At 31.5% G+C, this 18,058-nt stretch overlaps 1 protein-coding gene across 2 annotated transcripts in view; it reads left to right on the top strand.

Moving 5' to 3' along the window:
• The window catches only part of LOC118196693 (SEC14-like protein 2), a 105,136-nt gene that overhangs the window by 83,623 nt on the left and 3,455 nt on the right, over positions 1 to 18,058 (top strand). For both annotated transcript variants that reach the window (XM_085810612.1, XM_085810613.1), the window contains 4 exons: positions 5,302 to 5,382; positions 5,503 to 5,589; positions 7,846 to 7,952; positions 10,568 to 10,874. In XM_085810612.1, coding sequence (XP_085666738.1) covers positions 5,302 to 5,382; positions 5,503 to 5,589; positions 7,846 to 7,952; positions 10,568 to 10,874 — 582 coding nt within the window. The remainder of the gene's footprint in view (positions 1 to 5,301; positions 5,383 to 5,502; positions 5,590 to 7,845; positions 7,953 to 10,567; positions 10,875 to 18,058) is intronic.

Genomic DNA, 18,058 nt, shown 5'->3' with positions numbered 1-18,058 from the left:
AAAAAGCAAAGCCCTCCCCGAGACTCTAACCTGAATCTCTTGAAATAGGCTCCTAGTGTGTTACACCATGAAGGCATGCTGGGAGGAAGGAGAAACTACCTTTTAATATAAATATTTAAACACATTACACTTTACAAGGAGATTTCGCCAAGTGCTTATACAGCAAAATGTTAGAGGCATAATATTTACAACTGTAAATTACGAAGGCCTCGATGAGATTGGATTATTTAACAAAGGTTATAAAGCTTCATCTCCATCTGAGTTATGATCGACAGCACTTCGATAGATAGGAGCTAAATATCTTTAAATACCACAACATTTGGACAAAGTACTGAGAAAGAATAAATGAATACATGATTGTTCTGAATCTATCTTTTCTAAATAGAAACTCAGGTTAAAGGTCAGTTTTTCATTGAATGGATTATCTCGAATAGAACACTATTTTATAATAAAATAAACTGCGTGTAATTGCTTGATTACTTTAGAAAGCACTGTAAAAACACTCAAAAGCAGTTTCTTTACGGAAATGTTATATAATAACGAAAATCGGAATGAATTAGGAAGCAATCTGGATAATATTTCTAAAAAATCTGGAGATGTTATAGTTTAACTATAATTTTTAAGTTTATTTTTAATTATTAATAGTGAATCAGCCTACATAATAAATTTGTGCTTTATGCATCCCCCATAACCATTGTTTTATTTCCTTAGTCATGACAGGAAAAATATTACTTATACAGGTATACTGTTTTCCTGCTACCTTGAGCATTGATGAAATTCTTCCTTGCTGCTTTAGATTTGGAAGTTTTTAAAATATTGTTCATTGTCTTTCTTCATCACTTCTGCGGAAAGTATTGACGCAGGCCCCCAAAAATGCATACGTCATTTGACAGACATCAAATCTGTCGAAGCGTTAAACAAAATAAAACGTGACCCGAATGCTTACTTTCTGAGAGTGAAATTACCTGATCTTATGACAGACCAGCGCTTCTTGAATGCATTTTATTCGCAATCCCTTTTTATTATCGAGACTTTTTCGTGCCCTCAGATATTAATTATAAAATAAAGATATAAAAAATATATTTTGCAATAAATAATTTATTTCTTTAAATAGTGTGCATATGTAAAGGACTAGTTTTAGTATTTGTTTCAAATATGCAACTATTATTGAAAGAAAATCATCTTTATTGAGATGTGCTTCTTTTTATACTGCGTAACAATTTAAAATCTTTGTGCAATATTTGACGCTACTAGACGTAAAGCATCTTCATCTTCTTAGACTTAATAATGGTTAAAACTGAAAACGTCCTTTCACAAGCGTATGTGGTACTCAGTAGGAGAAGAATACTTAACCCTTTGTTGCATCATGTCCACTCTAGTAGATAAAAGTTTTAATTTGTTTATTCTTCTGTAGATGCCTTAACAGTTTCCATTCCTGTGTTTACTCATTCTATATTATTAGCACTTTTAACTGTCGATCATAGATGGCTGTATAGCATTACTAAGTAAAGCATTGCTATTTGGAAAATGGCTGCTATTTTTGTTTCCAAGTTAGTACAATTTCTCATAGTAAACATTATATAATATTGCTTACATTTTCTTATACTGCCATTTTTTATTCATAATTAGTAATTTTAGATATTTTATTTAAATGTCATTTTGAGAAAATTGTGGAGTGAGTAGATAAAGATCTACCGAAAAGAGTGAATTGAAACCCAAATGTACTGCTTATCAAGCCATTAAGATTACCATTAGAAGTACCATACCAATGTAGATTTACCATTTAGAAGATGGTAGTGATCACTGCAAACAAGGCAGGAAATGATTTCAAATGCAATGACCATAAATAGTTGGGAAGAGATTTGTATGCATGTACGTATATGCATGCTGTCCACTGTAGGGAATAAACTGTAGCAATTATTCAAAACGAAATCTGAATAATTTTTTAAAAATTATTACTAAGGTTATTTTAAGTAGAAAAAATACAAACATTTTCTTTTAACTTTTCTAGATTATTTGTATGCAAAAAGGGTTAATGTCATTTCACAAATTTTGAGAAATTCAGTTTTAGCTCCGGTCTACAATTTCAGTGAAGGATTTTTGTAGAAGCTCAAGTTTCGAGTCACTCAGTAGCTCAGCAAGTGTTTCTTAAGCTTTATATGGCATTAGATTAATCTCATTAATGTTGGTTAAAATGATTTTGAATCTAAGCTAACTTTCTCTGAAATCAAAATTCGACATAAAGTTCTAAGATAACTTTCTGAAATCAAAATTCGACATAAAAAGTTTTCAAAACTATGTTTGTAGGTTTTTGGGGTGACCTACAATTAATCTACAAATAAAATTCTACAATTATTTTTTCGGTTACAAAATTGTCGATGTCAGAGACGTTTCAAGTGAATTATTTTCCGCTCTCTTTTCCTATTAATGTAAATTTTTATCATTCAAATTAAATGTGTTATTATGTTTTCCTCGAGACAAGTCGTGATTGTGAGATAGTTTAGTTTCTCGAAAGTAGATCATAAAGACTTTTGATAACCCTAAGTTATTTTAAAAAACAGCAGCGAGACTGGATATTGCTTCGGCTTAAAATATAATAATTTCTTAGTTTAGTAATAATAATAATCTTAAATTTCGCCCTATTGACACCAATCTCACTTCTGCGTGTAATGATACATTTTTGTATTCAGAGTCCATGTCTTTACAGAAATTAAAAAATGAATAGCTGGTAAGGGCAAGGGTTTTAATAAAATTTATAACTTCAGCATCCTGAAGCACTCTGGTTAATTCTGTTACTAATCTGTATGCTGCAAGTACTTCACGATGGATAAGCAGTGTGTAAAAATTATATGATTCTTAATTACCAGCAGTTTCAACGCACAATTTTAAACTAGTATTTTCGCTCGCCATCGCTTTTGCACCATCTGTGCATCTCCAAGCTAATTGTTTCATTCTAAACCACTTTTTTAATTCATCTACATTGCTATCTGTGTCTTCCTTTCTTATATATTCTTGCAAAGGATTCAAGGCAAGATAATCAAGATAATTATTCTTTATCAATGATCTTTATAAATGTATCTGACATATACGAATGACTGAGCTATTTTTTGTAATATCAGTGGTAATTTGAGCTCTCTTTAAGTGTAATTGTAAAGTTTGAGCTTTCTTTAAGTCTAATAATAAATCGTTCAACCTGGTTGTTCTTAATTTCAGAAATTCTACTGGCGGAAAAAAAAAAAAAAAAAAATTGGAAAAGGGGGGGGGGAAAGACATTTTCCGAATTTCATCGTTTCATTTACTTTCGCGAAGTATTTCTACCATTTTAAAAACAGTAGTAATGCAAGATCTTTTAAAATCGTGTACGGCATTTCATTTTACCAATTAAGCATGAAACTTTGTAGGACGCAAGTAAATATTTTTCGCTAAAATTTCCCAAAATATATATTTTCTTTGATTAAATGTCTAGTTCATGGTACTGCTTCTTCTCGTACACATATATGGACCCATACTTCAACCCAAGATAGAGCCACAACATTTGCCAAACGAATTTTTCAAGCTTGTAACTCAGCTAAAGCCATACTGCAGCAATGTGCATTTACATACGGTACAAAGGAAAGGAGACCAGCGTTTAAGTTAGAAGATTTAAGGTGTTTCCAGAAACAAAAATACATATTAAAGGGAAAGTTTGAAATGTTTGCGAATCTAAAATTAATTTATGGAAATCTCGCGGGCATGTTAGTCATTTATGTGGTTTATTTCTCAAAAATAGTAGTTTCATAGAACGATTTAAATTTTGAATATTTTTTCATCAAATTGAAGAATAACACATTAACGTATGATAATAATGCTCATTCCTCTCGTTTACTTTATACATTACATGGATAAAAGACAGGAAATGCTTTGAGTGGCCTTTAGATTTAGACTAGTGGATATGGAATGAATATGCTGCCTATCCAGAAGGCTTTAATAATAGGTAGACAGGTGGAATTCTGCTGTATTTTAATTACTTAGATTGTATTTAATACTACCTTTTTAAAATTATTTTATGTAATTATATATATTTTGGTTACAGGAGTATTCCCACGGAAATTTACCCTCTGATAAAATACCTTCCATAATACAGTTTTAAAAAAGAAAAATATCTGGGGCTGAATTTTTAGTAGAAAAAGCTTTGCATTCGACTTCCAATATATACGCCATTTAGTTGATGTATCGAAATAGTGCTATAATGCATGGTTACTGATGAGAATGCTTCTCCATTATTTCCCTTATCCGTTCGCTGGCATCGAGGGCATTTTGGTATTCACAATAACCAATCTAGAGTTTACCTTCGAAGATATTGTGAGTTTAGCTCTTTTAAAAGACGTTACAAAAAATTTACAGGCAAACACCAGCTTCGAAGCCCATGGATTCAAATCATACGAAGAAATTTGTATCAGCAAGAAGCCTTACGTATAACAAACAGGAGTATCTTATTCCACCAGGTAGACACTTGCCAAAATGGGTATGTTGAACCATAACGTGTTAAAATTAACCATGAGTTGTGATAAGTGAGGAAGCTAAACAAATACATTATTGCCGATGGTTTAGAAATTTGTCAATCAAAATCCAGGTATATTAAATACTAGTGATTTAAAACACGAAGGCCTTCTAGATTATATAAATTCACAGAATATTCGAATATAAGTGAGTGTAAATGCTCGTATCGGTCAAAAGAAACGAGTGCATCTCATAAAAAACAGCAAACATATTGCATGTTGCAATATGCATTACTAAATAAGCAGTCCCATACTCTTTAAACAAACATAAGTGTATCTCAATACCTTTACAAATTGCGGATCAACTGAATGCCACCGATATATAGAATAGCTTCTACCATCAGAATAATGCGGCGGGCTATATTTTTGATGGCAGCTTGGCTGAAATTTGAAATTTCTTCCGTTTCCCTATTTCACAATATTTAATTATTATTTATGAAATCATCTTAAAAGTATTGCACAAAACAATTAGCCCAGGATAATTCAGCTACTCAAAAACAAGGTAATTGATGTAATAAACATCGGGATGCATAAACGCTCATTTGAAAATATCCAACGTTTTTTTCAGTTCTGTTTGGGTACCAATAATGAAAATTTTCAGGATCCTCTGCGATATCGATGTAATTGTGAAGAAGCTTTGTGTTCAAATTTCAGCATAAATTGTATTCGCTCTTAAAGCTATTTTGGTGGAAGGGAGTAATTCCTGCGTGAACACCCTACATGAATAATATGTATGATTTTTATTAAATTTTTTTTTTTAAAGTTCTTGATATGTATGTAATGGGTGCCAGCATGTTTCAAGATAACTATCCAGAAAGAATAAAGGCTGTTTTTATCATCAACAGTAAGTAAAATTTCTTAATTAACCCTAAGATTATTATTTTTTAAATGTATCAGATTTTTCATCATAATTTAGGTATATAAAGGATAAAACCTTTAGTTCTTATTGCTTCTTTTTTTACAGCTTCCATATATTTTCAGATGTTTTTTAGTGTTATCAAACCAGTCTTAGCCAGTGTTCTTATAGAAAAAATTCAGGTTTTTGGTAGAGGTGAGTATGTCCAAAGTTTCTTATCTAAATTTAGTATTTATAGGAACTGTTCTTAAAAGATTTTTCTGTAGTTATATGCAACATAATTTAGCGCTAATCATGAGTAATCGCGGCATAACTCGCGTAACCTATGTAAACCTTACCGATTCTCGATAAGCCGCGCTTTGTTTTTTATGAACAAAGATATAAATTAACTATTATTGCTGTACATTTTTTCTTGCATTTTGGGAAAACCAAAATCAGGTGTGGACACTACATGGATTCCTTGTACGGCATATTAAATTATACACTTTTTTGCTATACTTCATTTAAACTTATTTTCTCGAATTTTTCTAACTTGATTAACCTATCCATTAAGTTGATAATGGCATAAAAATTACAAAATTTTATATTAAATATGACGGTCAAGTCTTGTCGCGTAGAAGTCAAATATCGTATAGTTTTAAAACGTTCCTAATTATAAGTATAGGAAACGGGAGACAGCACTAAAAGTTAGATTTCGTTATTTTTCGATTTTTTTTTTAAATTTGACATTTTTTGTGACTGCAGTACTTTCTTTACTTCGTGTAAAGAAGTAAATTGACAACAAAGGCCGTTGTATCCTAACGCCGTTAGACTACGGCAAATGTCAAGAAAGTTAAATCTCTAGTCGTGAAAGAAACTCCACCGATTTAAAAATCTAATGTATGGGAGCTGGGAATGTGTTGTGGCACTATAAGTACACCCATTCATAAAGATTTGAAGTTAAAATGATGTTTTAAGTTAAAGTTCATCTGCTTTTGCCAAAGAATAAAACAAAGTCTAGAGAATTAGATAAAAGACAACTAGTTGCTAATAAATGGAAATTTGTGATAATAATTGACGGCATGAGGATATTCATGTAACTGCCGTAAAAAAGATAATTTTTTGTTACACAGTTGAAGAAAATGATTGTATGAAATGGCTTCATGATTGCACAGAAAGGTTTCCAACGGGATTCATCATAATTGCAGGACTCCGTTACCATGGCAACTTAAAAAGTGGATTGGATTGGATTATTCAATTATGGCAAAGTACACGAAGGCTATCTGCCTAGAGGGATGGATGCCTTCGTGGAGGACTTTCTAAGGGAAACTGGCTCTTATACACGTTACACATGGGGAAAACCACGGAAAAACCCATGCAGCCAGCCCGTTCGGGGGACTCGAACCTCGGACCGAACTACCAGCGTTCAGCGTCTTTACGGCTCGACCGCTGATGGACCCAAATTAAAAAGTGAAAAAAGTCTCACATCCAATTTTTGAAGAAGAAATTCCAGCTTTATATGGAAAGGACACCAGTAATGTCGAGCTTCATATGGACAAATCGCCTCTAGTCACACGTCTAAGACAACTCCCGTTTATTAAGCAAAGAAAGAATCAGAAGCAGAATAAAATGCATCACATTTAATGATATATCTTTAAAAGCACCTGAAGCGTCTATTATGTATTTCTGCGCTTTAGATTTGTTAAAAAGATCCTTAGGATAACAGCATTCAAGAATACTGAAGGGACTTTGGAAAGCTACTTAAGGGGAGTGGGATAAATTTGAGAGATCAGTGCTAAGGAAAAGTTTACTTTAACGGAAATTTCGAGTTAGAGCTATAACCAAGAATCAAGTTCATCAAACATGAGAAAATCGTCTCAAGAAATACGGGCTTATGTATAAAAAGTAATTATCAAAATCATTTTCATAAAGTGAATTCGACCTTCTGTTTAACCTCATAAAAATAGGTTATTCTTCTAAAACTTCACTCTACGTTTGTGATTAACTATTAATTTTAAGTATATCCACTCTGAGTTTTCTGCAGTTATAGTCAGTCTACAATAAGTTTCACTGACTGTCTTTATGGTTCTAGTAGTTTTATCTCATTAAAATAGTATGGAATTATACAAACGTTTTTTAATTTTAAATCAATTAATAAAAAGCTTAATTTTTCTAAGTATAATTAAGATAAATATTAATTTAAAACAAAAATTTAAAAGAGTTTTGTTTAAAAACAACAAGCGATTCAAGTAATGTAACTTTTACAATAAATTGCTTAAGACAGTTTGGATAAATTTATACATCGACACTTTTTCATGCTATTTTAAGTTCAGAGCATATATAAATACATAACTTATGTATTAATTTTTCTCGATTCATGTCGACCCTTTTATTGCTGCTCACGTTTTCAGAAAATGATGCATTCCACAAGCATTTCTTTCTTGACTTTGAAATAAAATCTTTTTATTGCAGAAGGGTGGCAAGAAATCTTGTTACAACATATTGATGATGACGTCTTGCCTGCTTTTCTAGGAGGTAAAAGAACTGATCCAGATGGTAATCCCAACTGCAACTCGTTTGTGAGTATATATAAATTAATACTTATTATAAAAGTTTGACTTATCAATGCTTAGCTTGGTACTGATTACTTTCGTCAATACGGTCGACGTCGTGAGATATTAAGTCTTTCCTCTTTTTGCACTCTTGATATTTCCGGGCAAAAGTACTGCAGAATTTACAGGCTACATAGAACATGAGCTGGATGGCAAAAGTTTCAGATGTTTTATATTCGATTAAGGAAATAACGTAAATTCCCTAATTTATGTATGATATAACACTCGAAGTTCGGCGCCAGCAGGTATTTGCTGTTCGCAGATTTATTTATGGTACAAAAGTAATTTCTACAAAAGTATTTGATGTTCTTACTGAACCCGTTAAGGTAGTTGACCATATGCATAATCATTCATTTTTAATTGGAGAAGGTTCTTTTTTAATGAACTTAAAAATAATTTTTCATTCTCTTTTAAATGTATAGATTTATTGCATTTTGTTGCGCATGCGTTTGCGATGTAAGCTGTACGCTTGTGCCGCCAGCAATTAAAAATTCCACAGTTCGAATTCCAAGGAGAGCATAGCTGACTTTTCCTGTTTGCAGCTCCCGAAAACCAGAGAGTCCATATAAATGACTCGGTTTATTATAAAAACAGTTAAGGTATTAAGGTCTAAACAGTAAATTAAAACTAAGCTCAATGTCATTGATAAATATTGATGAAAAATCTTATTGCCATTAACATTTCGAAAAATTAAAAATATAAAAAAATCTGACCGCATGGCATCCTAGTAAGGCCCAATAAATTATACACATTTTTTGCTGCTTTTCATTTAAACTTATTTCCTCGATTTTCATGAGAGATAGATTTCTCATTCAATCAGGTCAGTTATCACTTTACAGCAAGGCAAAAGTATATAAAAACTCAAAACATCTTCGTTAAAAATTATGAAATACAGCAAAACCTAAAACACCAAATACAATTAAAAACAGTTCAAAACATTCTTACTATTAAAATTAGAGTTTCTAAACAAAAAGATGCAATTCGGCCAAAGGACAGAGAAAATCAATTTTGGTGCACTAAAATTAATTTTTTGTCCAAACGGGCAAAAAGACTCTGAAGTTGGTGCTCCAACTGACTTAATTCACTATATTACTAAGAGATTCAAATGCACAGGTCAAGCGCCACTTACCACTTTAAATTGCTGATAATTCTACAACTGCAGCATGCAGACTAATTAAAAGAGGAATCCTTAATCGGAATATAATAAAAACATAATTAAAAACTCTTTAAAGCAAAATTTCACAATCTACCAACATATAAGAATTGTTTTATTTTGCCTGGTCTGTCAAAGGGCTAAAGTTATGGCACTAATACTTTATTGTGCTTTTTTCTGACACAATAAAACCTGGTTCAAATACCTAACCGAATTTTAATATCCAAAGAAAAAAAGTGTACCTTACATAAAGCAACATATTCCCTCTTTCTAATTTATCCCTTAATTCAATTTCACCAAAGTTCACATTTTTAGGATCGTAATTACGTGGAAAACATTTGCGTTGTATACCGGGAGAGAGCAGGTGAATAATCAAGGTAAACAGACCTTACCGAGCTGAATAAGAAGTGAGTGTATACATACATATATATATATATATATATATATGTGTGTATGTATATATGTGTGTGTGTTTATGTAATATACTAAGCTCTCATGAATCTGGTACTTTTGACTGTAGACATGGCTGGGTGGATAAGGCAGGAATAAGTCGTTGACAAAACTAATTTTGGCGATTCAACATCTTTATTTTTAAGCACATCAAAAATTTATTTCTTTGGCAGACAAATTACTTTTTGATCACAGTTGAATACAAACAATGTTTATATACACAAATAAAAAGCTACGACGTCGTTTCAGGTAGGGAAGCATAAAAGCGGCGTGGAGTTGTTTGCATGGCAGAAGTCAGGAATAAAGGGAAGAGTAGTGCTCGTGACTCAGTATTTATACTTCGTACGTGCAGAGAGTTTTCTAAGCTATTGGTTAATATTAGTTTTAGTTACCTTTTTCAAGCAGTGTTATGGAATAATCTCAAATTTGGGAGAACAGATGAATTTAGGGGGAGAGCACCAAATTTTGAGGTTGCCAATTATTTTTAAAGCAGCCATCGTATTTTGTTATATCTTACATATATATATATATATATATGTATATATACATTTGGGGAGGCAGATGGCAACCAAAAGGGGAGGTGCACAACTAGGTATTAAAGGAGTCCCATAAACAAAATTTAAGTATTGTAAGTCTAATTGTTGAGTTATGCGATATGTATACGTAAGTACAGACGTCACGAAAAAAATCTTTCCCAAATAAATCCATTTTACAACCCGTTTTATAAGAAGAGTCCTTTATTCTGTCCGCACGTATAGATGTCAGACAGAAAAAGCATTCAAGTGCATTCGAGAGTTGTCATATTGGGTATTTTCATTGACATATGGTAGCAGACATTTTTTTGCGATTGCTACTTTCTTTACTTTATACAAAGAAGTAAAGAGTTATGAAATGAGAAAATATAAATTTTAAACTTTATCGTTTAAACCTTGTGTTACCTTATATGACACTTTATCTTATACCTGTTTTGTATTTACAGGTAAGCCATGGAGGCCCGATTCCAGAAAGCTTCTACTTAACCAAATCTACCAAATCCTTATCAAAATCTCCAGGTGTGAAAAAATTCATTGTTACCCGGTTCTCTAGTGTTGATATAAAATTCGAAGTTAAAGAGGTTGGTTCTTTTATTCAGTGGGAATTTGAAACAAAATGTCGAGATATTGGCTTCGGACTCTACCTAAAAACTTCGAAAGAACACAAACTCATCGAACTAATACCGAAGCAAAGGATAGATACAAGTTTTGAATCTGAATCTGGAATGTATAAATGCGAAAGGACAGGAACTTGTAAGTTCTGACATTTATTTATTTAATTGAAAATATTGATGGTGTCTGATTATGCATTCGAGGAAGTTACTGAAATTTCTATTTATTTATGTTGAAGTTATGAATATCTATTTGATTATAGAGTATACTATTGAGAGGGGCATTTTCTACTTTAATGAAAAATCTGATGTGTACACCACATAACTTCCTTGTACGGAATAATAAATTATACGCACTTTTTCTTGCATTTCATCTAAGCTTACTGGATTGAATTAAATCTACATTGTCGTTAAAGCATAAACCACAATAGAATAAATGCACGTTTTATAATTCACTATATTTGTTTACCGTAGCGACACTCTGGCGCTAGGTTCGCTTAACAGCGTTACATTTCGTCCATATTATAACTCATAATGCATATAAATTTACATGATTTGAAGAATTATCTAATAATTGCCACCTGTTCTATTCAAATACTATAATAAATCTAAAACGATGTATAAAAGAAATTAAGCAAACAAAACAAAAAAGGAACAGTTTTTCACAGACGATTCAATATTTCTCATTCAATTAATTCAGTTCTCACTTCCCGACAAGACAAAAATACATAAAAACTCAAAATACCTATATTAAAAATTACTAAGTAAATCTGGAACACTTATTTCTTCGAATAAATTCCAGAATGGATTAAGCATGATTTAATTCGCAATAATAAAAGAAGGTGTTATCTTTGTTGTTGCGAAACCTAATTTCTCTAGATTGGCAACAAATCCGCTATTTTGCCAAGTTTAAAATGTAAACGAACATGTCCGCCATCGCAAAATTCATTAGGCTTAGCTGCACTTAAACAACTTTTAAATTGTTGATAACTCCACAAATATTGCATGCAGATTTACTAAAGACATAAAAACCTTAACCGGAATAAGATGATACTTTAATGATAATTCAGTCATTTTCAAAGCAAAAAATACACAATTTACAAACATATAAAAATAAAGAAATTGAGCTTACTGAGCCGTGTAACAGAGTGGATATACATATATTTATATACTTTTGGTGCAGCCGAATGCAACTAAAATACGAGGTGTAGATCTACATGTTATAACAGTCCTACATACAAAATTTCAACGTTCTGAGACTACTTCGTTTTGGAATGATGCGAGATACGTACGTACGTACATACATACGAACGTACGCAGAGACGCCATGAAATTTTCTCTTCAGAATTCACTTTAAATCAGTTTTATAATTTTTTTTTTTTTTTTTTTTTTTTTGTGGGGAACAGAGTCCTTTATTCTGTCTATACTTGCGGATGTCACGAAAAATATCATTAAATTGCGTTGGATAGCGATCAAAATCGATATTTTTGTTGAAATATGATACCCGAATTTCCACAGACCAACCGGTATTTTGGTTAGCGTCAATGACTGTCGCGCCGCCCGAGTTTGAATCCCAAAGAAGGCATGGATGTTTGTAAATGTATAGTGTCGGTTCGACTTAACGGCACCCTAAATATTTAGCGAGCCGAAGGCCCTCTTTTTTGTGTGTGGTTTGGTGAAGGGGGATAGGGGTGGGATATCCTTGGACCTGCCCCCCCTCGTGGTGATCTCCATCAAAACCAGGGCCAGAAGTGAGCTAATTCGCACTGTCACCTGTAAGGTGCTGTGTTCGTTGCAGGTATGGAAAAGCATATTATTAGAATATTTCAAGGAAAGTGGACATAATTTGAGGTATGAATGCCTTTCCCACCAGAATGAACTCACGGAATTAATAGTCAGATCCTTTCTTTTTGTATAATCATTAGAAGCCGTAATTTTGAATTGAACAACAAAGAGTTTAGTAACTCGTATTTACTTTAAAGTTGATCTAGAGTTTCTTTAGTAGCAAATATGGTTTCTGCCAAATGAAACAAACAGAGTGATGATTTTAAATTCAAAGTCATTAAATTTGTGAAACAAAATAGAAATCGTGTTGCAGCAAGGCTATTTGGTGTTGGTGAACGGCCATACGAGAGTGGAAGAAAAATGAAATCAAGGTAATTAATATGCCAAAGAATAAATGTGCTTTGTGTAAAGAAGTAACAAAATGGTCTATCCTAAAATAAAGTTTTGCGAACTGGGTCCTAGATAATCGCTAGAGTAGAATAAGTATAACAAGGAAAATAATACTTTTATTTGCCTTAAAGTAGGCAAAAAGCATGCAAAAGAAAGTGAAAATTTTAAAGCAGCTTTGAGTTGGTACAGTCGATTTAAGACACGATATAATTGAAACACGATGAAACTCCAGTAATGTCTGATATGATAGGAAATAAAGCAATTCGTGTAAAAGGAACAAAAACTCACATAAAAACAACAAGTCACATAAACAACAACTCATCTCACCGTAGTGTTTCCCTGCTTAGCAAACTGTACAAAATTCAAACCGATGGTTATTTTTAAAAGAAAGACGGTACCAAAATATAATTTCCTACAAGGTTATTTTCATTCATGTTCAGGAGAAAGGATGAATGGATGAAAAACTTGTAAAACTGTGGATAAGACCTGTTTGACAAAAGCGTCCTGTTGCCTTAATGAATCCAGAATGGTTAGGTTAGGTTAGGTTAGGTTATTTAATTACGGCAAAGGATCAAGGGCTATCTGCCTAAGGGGAGGGATGCCTTCGTGGAGGACCTTTTAAGTGAAACTGGCTCGTATACACCTTACACATGAGGAAAACCAGGAAAACACCCATGCAGTCAGCCCGTTCGCGGGATTCGAACCTCGAACCGAACTACCAGTGTTGAGCGACTTTACCGCTCGGCCGCTGGAATCTAGAATGTCTTTTAGTTTGGAACATATTCAGATCCCATATAATAGATAATACAAAGAAATTGTTGAAAGACGTTAGAAATTGTTGAATGGCGTTTAAAACGCCATTAGTTAAGCCTTTAGATGTCGTTTGTCAATAAACCATTCAAAGAAAATATAAAACGACAGTAGGATAGCGATAAAACAACGTAGATGATAGAATGTGAAAAAATAAGCGGAGGCCAAATGCATCATGCCAGTCTAGAAAAGAGTTTAAGAGTTGATAACAAAAGTATGGCTTGAAATTAAACTCGACAAAATTCAAAAGTCAATTTTAAACAGTTGTATATCTAAGAGTCTATATGGAATGGAAGATGATTATTTGCTTAAGGATTAGAGTAACAGTCATGGTGAAGATGAAACAAAATTCGATGATTTGCTTGACGATATAATGAACGAATATGACGAACTTTTAATGCTATCCGATAATGAAAATTTTAAGTTCATAAGATATGTTATTTCTTTAAATAAAAAGCATTTAAATACATGTACAAATCTAATATATTTATATATACATAATTTTTATCTTTTTTATTGTATATATTTTTTATCTCATCCTTTCCTGATTTTAAAATTTACCATTTTTATATCTGGCGTAAAACACGCACCCGCAAATTTGTCTTTGATATTTTGTATTAAAAGTGCGCATTATATGTCTGAATGTAGGATTAAGTTACTTTGCTTATTTAATAAATATTTATCACTGAAAAAGGAAAAGTAGAGCCCATGTTTTGTAACTTGATCCCTTTAGTAAAACTATTGTGATTCCTTTTAAAGAGGTGGTTTCTTCCTGACTTCCCGCTAAGGTTTTAGCTCGAAATTAGATAAAATTAGATAATTATATTTTATATAGCATCAGTTTCATGTGAACTTATTTGTGAATAGATAATTGCATTGAAAATAGACAGGTGTCAGCAATAAAAATATAACTAGACCGAAATGAATGTTAATTTGGATTTGTATTGATATTCTTAGAAACGCGCTTTTTTACAGGTAGCTGAGTCATATTCTTTTAATTTAAAAGGGCTTATATTTATCTAAAGTACGGTTTCCGTACTTTTCAGTATTTAGTAGAATAGTATTTCCGCCCTAGAGCCTCAAATAATATGAATCCCTGTATTTTAATTAATTTATTTAACTGTTTGTCATCCATATAATAAATTTTTACATTTTACATAACTTTGTATTTATTGTTTTATTAATTTAATTTCGATTACCTTTCCTGATAATCTTGCATAGGGCTCCGGCTCTCCTAATTTTTGAAATTAAGTCCTCATAATAATACTTTATGGAATTTCGCTAATTATTGCGACAAATTTAAGTTACATTTTAAAATAAATTTTACGTTGTACAATGACCAAGTTCAGTACATACAAACTTGTTGAAGTTTGACGTTAAAAAAGCTCAATAATTAATAAGAAAACAGATCTTATGCGTAACCTGTTTATACTTGATAGAACACTAATGACGCCAAAGATGTTTTTAAAAATCAAAATTAACATCAGGACTATGTCACCAAAGAATAGTTGGTGCTACTTTGGTAGACGGTTGCACCGATTTTTGGCGATTTTCGTTGGCGCGGTTTTTACAATCGTCAGCCATCTTGAAAAACGCTGTTTTTACGCATAGTTAAGTATTCGAAACTTAAAAAAAATAAATATCGTTAAAAGTAATGGATTAATTTTTTGTTGAAAATGTCGTTTTTTAAGATGGCAGGCAAGTGCAAATAAATAATAATAAAATAGTAAAGTAACGTTATTATTACTTTCATATAGCAAAGAAGAGAATAAAAACACCGCTATAAAAACATTGTGCCAACTTTTAATTAGATTACAATATTACTCAAATTGAATATCGAATTAAAAACATTATACTAACATTTAAAAGAATTAAAATATTACTAAATTCAAATACTTTAAAATACGTTATATAGAATATAATTAACATTAAAACATATGTGACAATAATTATCTCAGCAATTTTTGAAAATAGTGTATTAATGTTTTAGCAAAAGTTGAAGTATACAATTATAAAATAAAAGAAAAATATGTACTTACAGTTTTTTGAGTCTTTTAACCTGTCGTTTATTGAGAAGTATCACAAAAAATCGGAATCATAATTTAGATATCGATGAAAAAAATTTGAAAAATGTAACATCAAAGGCAGGAATAAAAAAATTAAAAAAAAAACAAAAAAATATAAATAGATAAGGCAATTTAGAGCCAAATTAATGGATCATGAAGATTAAAAATAACAAACAAACAAACAAACAAACAAACAAAAAAAAAAAAAAAAAAAACACCTCCAATAATAGGTATTGTATTTAAGACTAAGATCCTTTAACCGCCCCTCCCTGAAGTATAAAGGACAATTTTTTGATTCCGATACCAATAATTCTTGGTATTTACCAATAACAACATTCATCCTTGAAACAGACATCTTGAAAGAATTCGAAGATATGAATTAAATTTTAAAATAGCGCGGTAATGCACAAATTTTCAGTAGCCAATCAGGGAGCTGATTACAGCTCGTTAATGCACAAATATTCTATAACCAATCAAAGAGCTTATTACATCACGCCTAGAATTAAAATTATTTAAATAATCACACATAATAAAAATCATTTAAAAAAATGCAAAATTAAATTTTATTTTAATATTTAACAGCCATAAATAATGTTTAAGACGTTAGATTAAATTTATATATATTAAAACTAATTACTTTTAAAGTAAGGTGACGTCATTGATTACATCATCCACAACATAAAATTTCATAGAATATTGTAAACAATAAAATTTTTATTTAAATAAAAATGCAAAATTAAATTGATTTTTAATATTTAGAAGCCATAAATAATATTTAAAACACGGAATTTATGCATAATAAAACGTATTATTACTTCCTTGTACGAAGTAAAAAGGAAGTATTGTAATCGCGAAAAGTTTCAGGCAGCATATTTCAACGAAAATATCCATTTTGACCGCTATCGGCACTTAAACAACTTTAAAATTGTTGATAATTCTAAAAATATTGCATAGAGATTTACTAAAGGCATAAAAACCTTAACCGGAAGATAAGAACAACATAATTCAATCATTTTTAAAGCAAAAAATGTACAATTTACAAACATATAAGAGTAAAGAAAGAGATTACTTAGCCGGGTAACAGAGGGGATATTTATATAAATATATTAATATACGTTTGCTGCGGCCGATTGCAACCAGAATACGAGGTGCACATCTACATGTTATAGCAGACTTATATACAAAATTTCAACATTCTGATGCTACTCGTTTTTGAGTTATGCGAGATACGTACGTACGTACGTACATACGTTCGTACAGAAACCACGAAAAATTCTCCCCAGAATTCATTTTAAAGCAGTTTTATAATTTTTTTGAAGAAAAAGAGTCTTTTATTCTGTCCTTGCGTACCGATATCACGCAAAAACATCGTTAAATTGCATTCGATAGCAGTCAAAATTGATATTTTCGTTGAAATATGCTGCCTGAAACTTTTCGCGATTACAATATTTCCTTTTTACTTCTTACAAGGAAGTAAAAAGCGGCATGAAAAACCTCTCAATTCGTTAGTTGTTGCTTTAAGAGTTTGTTTAAAAAACTGCTCTTGTTGACTGAAGCGGATTCGCGGATTAGCTTTCTCTAGCTGTTTTGAATTTCTCTAGCTGTTTGTGAAGTTCTTTTGAACGTTCGAGTAGTTAAAAGATAACTACTGTGAGCTATTGCAATACGAATATCTTAGGAAATTTAAGCATGTTTGTTGTGATAATAATAAATTTTGTTCATTTTTCATCGGACTTGTGCATTCAATTTGTAACGAACCCGTACGCATGCAAAAATATGTTCTAGTATCCAACAGCTACAATATTGAAACGTCAGAGCTAATGTCATGGTTTCTACCCCACGAAACAGAAAAGCTATCATATTTAAAGCCTACTTATGAAAAAAAAAAAAAAAAGAGTAAGCTGAACTTTTATCCTGTGAAAAGTTAAGTGATTCGAAAGTAAATAATCTGACGTGCACGCTGTATAACCTCCTTGTGCGGCCTACTAAATTATACACATTTTAGCTGCATTTCATTTAAACTAATTTCCTCGAATTGTTCTAACTAAATAAACCGATCTTTCAAGAAAAAAAAATCGCATCAAAAATTTCGAATTTTGAAATTAAATATAACCGTCAGTTTTTGGCCTTACGAGAGTCAAACATCTTTTAATATCATTTTTTTCTAAGAGTATAAAACGTTCTCAAATATCTGGTTGTAACGAACATTTTCCGCCAATAAACGTTCTTAATACAGTTAGAAAAAAAAATCATGAAAGTAGTACCTTTAGTGCGG

This window comes from Stegodyphus dumicola, chromosome 2 (genome assembly GCF_044657685.1).
Source record: "Stegodyphus dumicola isolate Sdum_Otavi_A_Nest chromosome 2, ASM4465768v1".
Lineage (NCBI taxonomy): Eukaryota > Metazoa > Arthropoda > Arachnida > Araneae > Eresidae > Stegodyphus > Stegodyphus dumicola.
The sequence above is the reverse complement of the archived record's forward strand: the minus strand, read 5'-3'. Positions and strand labels throughout refer to the sequence as shown.